The 11,722-nt window shown below is 35.2% G+C and overlaps 1 protein-coding gene across 4 annotated transcripts in view; it reads right to left on the reverse strand.

Annotated features, from left to right (window-relative positions):
- Positions 1–9,036, reverse strand: part of LOC125650904 (RAB6A-GEF complex partner protein 2-like) — a 22,878-nt gene extending 13,842 nt beyond the window's left edge. The window contains exons 1-7 of one of the 4 annotated variants that reach the window (XM_048879478.2): positions 8,957–9,026; positions 7,510–7,576; positions 4,777–4,900; positions 4,498–4,649; positions 1,610–1,693; positions 1,108–1,257; positions 599–739 (exon numbers count right to left, since the gene is read on the reverse strand). In XM_048879478.2, the coding sequence (XP_048735435.2) occupies positions 599–739; positions 1,108–1,257; positions 1,610–1,693; positions 4,498–4,649; positions 4,777–4,877 (628 nt within the window). In that variant the 5' untranslated portion in view covers positions 4,878–4,900; positions 7,510–7,576; positions 8,957–9,026. Of the gene's footprint in view, positions 1–598; positions 740–1,107; positions 1,258–1,609; positions 1,694–4,497; positions 4,650–4,776; positions 4,901–7,509; positions 7,577–8,956 lie in introns of all 4 variants that reach the window. The other 3 variants (XM_048879480.2, XM_048879481.2, XM_056139334.1) reach the window with 3 other exon arrangements.
- Between the last annotated feature and the right edge of the window lie 2,686 nt (positions 9,037–11,722).

Here is an 11,722-nt window from a genome sequence, read left to right on the forward strand (position 1 = left end):
GATTAATGAAAGTTTAAATTTTTCTGGCCCATTGGTTCTTGAAAAGATTTTTAAATGACCCCATCCTATTTTTGCATTTTATTGATTATCTTCCTTTTGAAGGGAGCATGGCTCTTCCTTCGAACAAACTTAAAGTAAATATCCTTTACCAAAGGATGATTTGTGCCAAGTTTGATTGAAATTGCGTAGTGGTTCTGAAAAAGTCAAAAATATTAAAAGTTTATGAACAGATGTTGGACAAAAAGTGATCAGAATAGTTCACTTGAGCTGTAAGATATTTTAACCCTGAAGACCAAAATGTTTGTTTCCAAGCAGTTCAGGCGGTTTCACAACAACTGATATCTTCCTTCAGGCAAAAATATGAATGATAAACATTTGCACACATCATTTGTGTACACCTTTTGTGTCTGACCACATGAAAGAGTTTAACAAGAGAAACAAATATTGGGAGAGGGCCTACATAGGCTATGCCTGTTGCCCAATCCTGTTGAGTTTCTCAATAAAATATGTTTAAATTAAATATTGGGCAACTAGGAAATTGTATATGATACTAATGCTATCATTTAAGTGCCACAAAACATTAAAACATGAAACTAACAAGGTGTTTTCCTGGCAGTAATAGTGGCCAAAACCTGCATGGCTATATCTAACAGGTTGTTTTCACTCTGCTCCTGTTTTAAAAAAGGATTGCTTGGCTGTACTTCCTCTCCATCCATGTACACACTTACATCATTCATTCCTGCAAAGAATCAACTGTGATCATTCTTCTGTAATAAGAAATGGCCAACATATTCATCATATGTTGGATTACAGTGATTTTTAAAGACCCATTTTAGGTCCGAATATTGGCCCTTTCTCCTCCAAAAAATAACAAATTTTCCCCCAATTTAACTTGCATTTTTCCCAATAATAAAAACTAGTGAAAAATGTATTTGTTTAAAAATAAGTTCGATGTGAATAGTTTATGTATGACATGACAAAAATGCATCAATTTTTGATGATTTAGTCAGGTTTTTTTTTTTCATATTCAAGTCTATTCTCATACAAAATATGCTTTATGTTTAATGACCAGATATTACAGGTGTTTTTGTATACATAAATGTTTACCATGTAAAACTAGCACCCTGAATGGCAACCTCAGTAATTTTGTGGGATGATCTAGCATCTGAGCCCCTATGGTCAGTTTGTAAGAGTATTTTATAGCCTGCCCTCTGTAGGAGGGGGGAGCATCTGCGGGGATAACGTCTTCAAATGCAACTGAAATATATAGAAAATTTACTATTATGAATTTAACTGTTGCCTTTTTAAAATAAAATATTGGTAAAACACACATGGGACATTTTCTGTATCACTTAATTGGCTTTACTAATGCAACATAACAATTCATCAGTTATTATTTGTGGATACAGTAGTGTGTAAGGATGTGTAAAATACAAGAATAAGTATACCTCCGAATATTCCATAACCTGAGATTCGGATTGTCTCAGTATCATTGTTCAGTTTTATTGTTTTCATCAGTCAGTAAATGCCACACGAAATACAGTATGAATGCTACTTAATAATCCGAATTTTGTTACTAATCTGTTTTTATTTGGAATTTGAGACTTACATGATTTACTTTCACCTGGTCTTAGCTTTAAATCACAAAACAGAATTCTGGGTTTGGTGGACAGAACAGTCATTCCTTGTTCACCTGTAATTTTAGAAATTAGAAAACTTCAATTATTTTCCTACACTAAATATACAACAAAACTTTTCTTATAAAGTCAGTTTTATGCAAATCACTTGAATCATAAAGGTAAAAAACAAACTTAAATCTGCTCTATGTCAGGAAGATTTCATGTAAAAGTAAACTTTTCTGGCTTCATAAGAAGATTTTTAATGATTTTCCCCAATATATTTGTATGCAAAACTTTGATCCCCTATTGTGGCCCCATCCTAACCCCGGGGTCCATAATTTTTACAAACTTGAATCTGCACTATGTCAGGAAGCTTTCATGTAAAAGTAAACTTTTCTGGCTTCATAAGAAGATTTTTAATGATTTTCCCCAATATATTTGTATGCAAAACTTTGATCCCCTATTGTGGCCCCATCCTAACCCCGGGGTCCATAATTTTTACAAACTTGAATCTGCACTATGTCAGGAAGCTTTCATGGAAATGTAAACTTCTTTGACCCAATGGTTCTTGAGAAGAAGATCTTTAAAGATTTTTTTCTATATATTAGTATGTAAAACTTTGATCCCCTATTATGGCCCCATCCTACCCCCAGTGGTCATGATTTTGACAAACTTGAATCTGCACTATGTCAGGAAGCTTTCATGTAAATTTCTGTGCTTCTGGCCCAGTGGTTTTGGAGAAGAATTTTTTTTACATGACACACCCTATTTTTGCATTTTTGTGATTATCTCCCCTTTGAAGGGGGTATGGCCCTTTATTTCAACAAACTTGAATGCCCTTCACACAAGGATGCTTTGTGTCAAGTTTGGTTGAAATTGGCCAAGTGGTTCTGGAGAAGTTGAAAATATGAAAGTTTACGGATAGACGGACAAGGGTGATCAGAAAATCTCACTTGAGCTTTCAACTCGTGAGCTAAAAATTGTAAACACTGACTGTTACAATGACATTAATGGGCTTCCATACTTTTACCCTTAAAAGTAAAAATACAATCAGAATAGAGCATAATTATACTTACTATACTTGTATTTAACCGAAGATAATACACATTTTTTAAGTTTGAGAGAGAGAGAGAGAGAGAGAGAGAGAGAGAGAGAGAGAGAGAGAGAGAGAAAGGGGTGCATACTATGTACCACTATATGGGCATAAACAAACCTTGAATACACACAACTTGAGAAAATTTGCATTTGGATATGATTTAGAGTGGCCCTACTACTCTTGAAAAGAATCTGTTTTAATTAACATCCTGTATATTCCCATATAAAACTTTGATCTCCTATTGTGGCCCCACCCTACCCTTACGGCCTCTGAATTGAACAAACTTCAATTTGGACTATCAGAAGATACTTGCATATTACATGTAATATGTCTAATTATGAACCTACATTAGTAAATATGAAGATTTTTAAAGATGTTATTTTAAATTATATATTCCCATGTAAAACTTTGGTCCCCCAACTTTGGCACCACCTTACTTCAGAGGACCACAATTTGAACAAACTTGGAACTACTCCACCTGATAATGCTTGTATATTAATATGATTATTCATAATCCTGTTGTTCATCAGAAGATTCTAAAATATTTTCCTATCTATATCTGCATGTAAAACTTATTTCCCCTATTGTGCCCCATCCTACCCCTTGGGGACATGAATTGAACAAAATTGAATCCACTCTATGTCAGAAAACTTTCATGTAAATTTCAACTTTTTATGGCCCAGTGGTTCTTGAAAAGATTTTTCCTACTTATCCGCATGTAAAATTTGGATCCCCTACTGTGGTCCCATCCTATCCCAAGAGGCATTTGAATCCACTCAATATCGGGAACCTTTCATATAAATTTCAAGTTTTCTGGCCCAGTGGTTTTCAAGAAGAAGGTTTTTAAAGATTTTTTTGGCATATATCCCATTATAAAAATATGATCCCCTAGTGTGGCCCAATCCCTACTCCCTGGCATAGGTGCTCGGGTCATGGATAATGTAAATAAAGACTATAGAGCTATTAAGGAAATTTGAATTATGATTGTGACATTTTTCTTCGATTCATGATGTGGATGTTTAGTTTTCTGTAATCTATTTTGCATAATACATGTAAATACAAGTATGCTGTAAAAAATTGATTTCATAAACATTTAAAAATTGACTTCACCAAACGTTTTACTAAAAGTAAGAGCATACTAGTATATAACACTAAAGGGTGGGTGAAGTCAATTTTCAACACCCCCCCCTACCTATTTTTGCCTTTTCTTGATTATCTCCCCTTTGGAGGGGGCATGGATTTTCATTTGTATAAACTTGAATCCCCTCCACCCAAACATGATTTGTACCTAGCTGCAGAACTGTAGCTCTCTGAAAAAATATTGTAACGGAACAGTTCTGTCACAATATTTTATAAGAGAGCTATAGTTCTGCAGCTAATTTGTACCAAGTTTAATTGAAATTGGCCTGGCCCAGTGGTTCTGGAGAAGAAGATGAAAATGTGAATATTGACAGAGACGGATGGCAAGATGGACAGAAGGCACAACATATACAACAGACAAAAGGCAATTAGAAAAGCTCACTTGAGCCGAGCTAAAAGCTGTTTGACCAGCGGCCAAGTTCGACTCCCAATCAGTTTACCCTACCACATAAAATGTTGAACCTTATAAAGTCTGAGGTATTCATTCTTCAAAGTGAAAAATTTCCTTCAATTTGGAGAGACACAGCTTGAGAGAACTTTAGATGCTTTTGATGAGTATCATAAAGATGAACTACATGTACACATTAATGTGGTTTTACATCATTCTGTATGTTTCTGTGAACTTCATAGATTAATGTGTACCTCTGTTAGGAACAAAAGATGTGTCTGATGAAGAAGGAGATATCTCTTCTGATGACAGCTTTCTGGTGTATGGTAGGTTTATCCTTGTGTCGCTCACTGAACACTGACAGTTTATCTGGACACTGGCCCATGCTAGACAATCTACATTATTTCTGAAAACAATTTAATATTTGCCAATCATTTTTTTTATTTTAGATAAATCAGCACTGCACAAATTTGTTTACACGATACCACTGTAGACTGGCTATTCACTCACTGGTAGACTGACTATTCACTCACTGTGATTGTTTGGACAGATTTGTAATGGTAACAATACACTTCACTGTCTCCCCGGCCAAATAGACACTTCCTCTTGGGAGAAATCCTGATACCTCAATCATTATGGATATAATCTACTGATTACCTAAAATGTCAAATATAAACAATACATCATGAACCATGATAATGCTTCTGTTAAAGTAGTCAGTCATATGATAATTGATTTCATGATTCATATTAACTGTAACAAGAACACTGACCATTATGTAATTCAAACTGGCTAGCTCTGGCTAGTGAGTTAACCCTTTAACTTCATTGTTAACACTATAGACTGTCATGTCAGAGGCCCCATATTACATCAGCAGCAAAGGCAACACAATCTCGATTACATTTGATTGTATCTTGCTTAACGTCTCACTCGAGAATTTTTCACTCATATGTAGACGTCATCAAGACCGGTGAAGGGCTTCAAATTTAGGCCTATGCTCGGCACTTATGGCCATTGAGCAGGGAGGGGTCTTTATCGTGCGACACCTGCTGTGACACGGGACCTCGGTTTTTGTGGTCTCATCCGAAGGACCGCCCCATTTAGTCAGTTACATTTAAATTGACTGAAATTGTGTTAAGGAGCTATGCTACACCAGAGAAATTTGATATAAATGAAAAGTGAATGATATACATGTACAACAATATTTTGAAATTGAAAACTTTCAAATTTACTTTATTTAGTCAAAAAAATGCAGTTTTAGTAGACAGCAATCTGGAAAAAAAAATTAAAACCCCTGCTGGACTCGAACACACGATCTACAGTTCAGAAGTCGACGCGCTAACCTACTGAGCTACACAGCTAGATGAGGAATTTTTTAATGAATAGACAAATATTGCTGATATTTATATTTTCATCCATGTTTTAAAAGGAAGTCAGCCATTATGACGATGTAGATTACCTCCTTAAAATACTGGGGAATCTTGCACGGTGGTCATGACGTAATTTATGACCTCACTAATACCCGAAAAGAGAATAGCCGGCAGCGGGGAATTACCCCGGCGATGCAGATTAATGATTAATATTGATATTTAGCTTAGATAAACCGATTTAACTTCGATGAGTTAAATCCCATTATATTTTATTACTGAAATGTACTATTAGAAATCATATATTATACATTATCTACAGGTAACAAGAGATCCACAGGCCTTATCGGTAATCCGAGTATTAGTTAAAAGTATAACTAGTCCCAAGGACTATGAAATCTAGAAAAAAAATTCCTATAATGAATATCTAAGCTAAATTCTAATGTTCAGCAAAAGTATAGAACAAAATGTGTTCTTAAAATCTAAATGCCCTTGAAAGTGCATATACTGTTGATGAAATGCTTTACATAATAAGCAACATTAAACAATATGACTAATTTGAACCCATCCTATAGAGTCAAAACACTGGGGTTGTGAAATTCACAATTATGGTATATTCTTTTCTGCTTTTCCTAAATATGCATTTAGGGTTGTTTTTATATTCCAGTTATATTGCATTAGAAAACTTAAAAATGTCCTTCAAATGATAAAGACAATAATCACTATGATAATTTTGGCTCCACCCTGGATACTCCTAAACCCCTTATAGGACCATGAAATTTACAATTTTGGTGAAGGACTACCATCTCCTTCTAAATATCTGTTTAGTTTCAATTCAGTATCAATAGTATTAAATAAGATATTATTTAGATGCTTTACACATATACACAATATATAAGAAAGATATCACAGTTTGAGCTTAGTATTATTTAATGTCTAGCACATTAATTAATTTAAACACCACTTCATCATTTTCAGTTTTATTTCTTTTTTTGAAAAAAAAAACCAACCAAACATTATTCTTTACTAGTATATTGTCTATATTGGTTTATCATGTAAAAAAAATTTGTGGCCTAAAAAATGAGTATCCAAAATTGCCTGAGTGAATAAGGTTGATTGTTGCATCCGTGCAGTGAACATTGTCGATCACCTCTTCCATTTTTACAGACGGCATGACAATTATATGGCATATGATGTACAAGTGACTATAGAGAAAAAGGTTCCCTTAATCTATAGTACATCATTGTTTCATTTTCAGTCTGTTTTGAAAACACAAAACTTCACAGCATGCAGTCAATATGTATTTGAGTTTCCCTTCCTATCAGAACTGATACTTCTGTGTCACATTTGAAGATAGGCCTAATGGGACTAGGGGAACTGCTGCAAATTTTTTAGAGATATTTCCTAAATATTCTTCTGTAAAACTTTGACCCTCTACTGTGGCCTCACCCTACCCCCCAGGGACCACAATTTGAACAAACTTGAATCTGCAATATCTGAGAATGCTTGCATATTAACATGTTTAATCATGACCCTGTTGTTCTTTAGAAGATTTTTTAAAGATTTATCCTATATCACCATGGAAAACTTTGATCCCATATTGTGGCCCCAACCTATCCTCGGGGGCCATGATTTGAACAAATTTGAATCTACAATATGTCAGAAAGCATGCATATAAATTTCAACTTTTCTGGCTTAGTGGATCTTAAGAAGGTATTTAAATGACCCCACCCTATTATTGCCTTTTCTCGATTATCTCCACTTTAGAGTGAGCATGATTCTTTATTTGAACAAACTTGAATCCCCTTCACCCAAGGATGATTTGTGTCAAGTTTGATTGAAATTGGCCCAGTGGTTCTTGAGAAGATTTTTAAATAATGCCACAAAATTTTTACTTACTCTTGATTATCTCCACTTCAACACAAAGATGGTCAGTTGTGACATCAACACTACTTATTTCCGATTTCTTTAATGATACACAATAATTATGATACATGATTTAATTCCTGTTTTCGAACAGTTAATATTCAGTAGCTAGAATTCTGTTTAAATTACATTTTAATAAAATTGTGGGTTGTTTGGATGTCAATTATTTTTACCATGAATTGAAAAATATATTTTCTGAAATTTCTGAATAAAAAAATCAATCATAATTAATCAGTCAAATTCCTTTCTCTTTGGGAATCAAATGTTATGCAGTTAAATAGATAGGAATAGTGTCATTTGGTAACTGTGTTGTATTCATTGCTATATTATAGCATATAAATACACCAAGTAAGGATTCTATACAGAATTATGGTCAGTAGAAGTGCAGGTAGACAATCATCCAAATTAAAACTAATTCTTTTCTAATTACACTCCTGACGAGAACAGGGGTGGTTTTAATCAGACTGACTGTCATCTGTAACATGTTTTTACCAGAAAAATTTGAAACAAAATATCTTTTTATCCATAGATAAATCAAAACTCTTATTCTCTTAACTGGTCCCCTATTGTGACATCGCTTCTCCCAAGACCAGTTAACGTAAACATGGGACAGGGGACATGTTGAAAATGGATTAAAACCAAGTAAGTGTTGATTTCCTAGTGACAGTTTTGTGCATTACTGTTAAATGTTTGAAAACAACTTGTCTATTGCATAAATCCAGGCACATCTGAGTTGAATAATCAGTCGAAGCATAAACTGTCACCGACTCTGGCATTTACACGTTTTCCAACATGAATGCTTGCGAAGAGAAGTCGATGAAGGCTATGCCTCTCGACTTCTTTAAAGAGAATAATAACCGAGATGCCATAAAGTTTCAATGAATTGAATGTTGTTTTCTGGTCAAAATATTGCTTAAAAACAAAAATTAAATACTTTTGACAAATATTGCAATATTATTTTATAAGCATGTTTATTTAAGTGGTTTACATACAAATAAACCACAGGGGCTCGTCACGAAATTTTTGTCTTATTAAAATTTGACATTGTCTATTTCTATATTTACATCTAGAATAGTGAGGGTCAATTCGTAACGAGCCCCTGTGAATAAACAAGTGAATAAAATTGCAATAAATTATGAAATTTTACCAGCGTACTCCAAAGTACTCTGTTTATACCATGTTTTTGTTGTTGTTTAACTATGTGTTACGTATTCACTTCTTTCTTTACTTGTATATGTATAGGTACAGTATTTATTTTCATGTTGCTTGCAGGCTTGAGGGCCCTTGATTGGAAAATAAAACATGTTCTATAGCTGGGGAATTTTTCCTGGAATAGTATATCTTATCATTATATACTTCACTTTCCATTTACTTAATTACTGGTACATCTACACATCGATCCTAATAACTGCGATATTACCTTCTCATTTTGACAGCTGTTCCTTTTGTATATTTCTTGTCCGAAACTATGCTTTAAATTATGAATCTCTAGTTTTAAAATAGATAGCGGAATATATATTCCGGGAAAATTGAATGTTAGGGGAAAATTCCCAAGAAAAATTTCCTTGTAAATACTTCTTTCATCGATTTGTGATTAACAAATAGTCTTCACATTAATATTTGTCAGTGTCACATGATGAATTATTGCATGTTTGATATATTAATCATTACAAGCCTACATATGTCTTTTTCAGACAGATTAGAATGCTGCAGGGACGGATCCAGGGATTTTTTAAAGGAAGAGAGGGGTGTGGTTATACCATAAATTTTGGTTTTCAAAAGGAGGGGTCTACTCCGCACAAAATGCGTAATTTTTACCTTTCTTTAGCAAAATTTTCTGACGAAAGGGAGGGGAGTACCCCCCCCCCTCCGGACCACCTCTGGATCCGCCACTGTGCTAGCGCCACATCTGTTATTTACTAAGCAAGTAGAGGTTATAACAAATGCTTGAATTATCATAAAAAAAATTCTATCATAGTAATTTACATTATTTAGAATTTATATATATTTTCTGTATAAGTTCATTCTTTCTTTATTCACGGCAATTCCATAATGAAAAAGAATTTTTTTTTTTTTCAAATTGAAGTTCCCCTGCATGTATATACGCTGTAAAATCATATGCAGATTAATTCAATTCAATTCTAAAGCACCATCGTCAGATACCCACGGCTGACCTCGTCTTCTACTCATCATGGGTATCCGACAATGCTATTTTTAAAAAGCATATGCAAGTGTTGTTAGTCGTGTAGTATAAGATATATCCCTGCGAGCTCGAAATAAAAGATACCAGAAAGTCGTCCACTTCTGCTTCATTGAATGAAAACGTGGATATTATTAACGGCAAACTTACAACTCAACTTTATAACAAACAGGATGATTTCAGCTTCTCCATCGTCGATTTATGTAGCAATATTCCATTATCACCTGCATATGGAGTTTATATCTTCCGATACGCAAGAGTTTGTTATGCGTATGGTCAGTTTTTAAGACGAGGCAAGCTACTGACAAAGAAGTTGATGGTACAGGGGTTTCAACAGTCTCATTTAAAATCAACGTTCTATGACATCTTTCCAAGTCAAGGGTTTCTTTTCCACTCCTCTCCAGAAACCCTTGACTTGGGAAGATGATTCTATGGTCGTTATAACGATCTAGTTTGCCAATACAACCTATCATTGGGTCAAATGCTGTCTGACGTGTTTCATGCCGATTGTTAGACCGTTCGTGGCACACTGATTTTGACGTTTACCTGATCAGGATGTAGGGCTCACGGCGGGTGTGACCGGTCGACAGGGAATGCTTACTCCTCCTACGCACCTGATCCCCCTCTGGTGTTGATTACTATTTATGAATGACATGCTAATTTTTCCGCTAATGGTCAAAATTCAGCCGCTGCGTTGGCGGTTGGATTTCATGCGTAAAATCGAACTGGCGCAATTTTGACAGAAAACCATTTGCTGAGGGATACTGTTGTCTCCAGGTCCCCCAGTAAAACACTCATGTAAGGAGGAGGGGGTGTAACCGGGTGGAATAATAACATGAACTTCGGTGTTGTGGGTTGTATCTTTATTGTGGCGATGTAACTAAAAATTATTGTTAAAAACCAACAGACAGAAATTATTGTAGAAGGAAAGAGAATTACAGCTCTGTTAGACACGTGATCAACAGTATCAACTATTAGCAAATCATTCTACACAAAAAAACTATCACACTTTATCGAGATGAGGCACTTGAATCAGATTTTGGATATTGAGTGTGCAGGAGGTACATAGTTACCATATGAGGAATATATTGAGGCAGATATCAGAACGCCTGGAAACAGTAACATGGAGACTAGAAACATAATGCTGATGGTACCCGATACTCAATACAGCCAACATATTCCAGTACTGTTAGGTACAAATGTATTGCAGTCAATGATTGAACACCTGAAAGAAGAACACGGTGTTAGATATCTACAGACAGCTTCTCTTACCACACCCTGGTTTATGACATTGAGATGTTTGACACTCAGAGAGAAAGGATAACAGACTGGCAGTAGTGAAAACTTCTTTTAGAGTAACTTTACCACCGAATTCAGTGACTGAAGTTGAAGGTTTCTACGACAAAGAGTTACCATACCAATGTACAGCTTCTCTACTACAATCAACTGTATTGTCACCAGACTATAGAGATTTTGATGTCGAGCCAGCTCTAAGACCGTATCACTACAGGAACAATGGAATCGTCTCCGTGAAGCTTGCTAATACTACAACAAGGACTTTGACAATTCCATCAAGGGGTATTATATGCGAAATCCAACCAGTCACGATACAGAAACAGCCCGTAATGTCTGAAGTATCTGAGATGTTCAACCCATTAGAGGATATTAACATAACAGAGAGTGACCTATCAGATGACCAGTTGGAGAAGGGCAAGCATCTACTATTGCAGTTCTCGGATATCTTTAGTAAAGGAGATCAGGATGTAGGACATACAGAAAGAGTGAAGCCTAGAATAGACTTGCTGGATGATACACCTTTCAAACAGAGGTATAGGAAAATTTCTGCATCCATGTACGCTGAAGTGAGGTCACATCTGAGACAGCTACTTGTCATTGGAATCATACGACCATCACATTCCCCCATATGCATCTAATGTTGTACTCGTGAGAAAGAAGAATGGAAACCTACGACTATGCGTCGATTAC

This window comes from Ostrea edulis, chromosome 5 (assembly GCF_947568905.1).
Source record: "Ostrea edulis chromosome 5, xbOstEdul1.1, whole genome shotgun sequence".
In the NCBI taxonomy this organism is placed as follows: domain Eukaryota; kingdom Metazoa; phylum Mollusca; class Bivalvia; order Ostreida; family Ostreidae; genus Ostrea; species Ostrea edulis.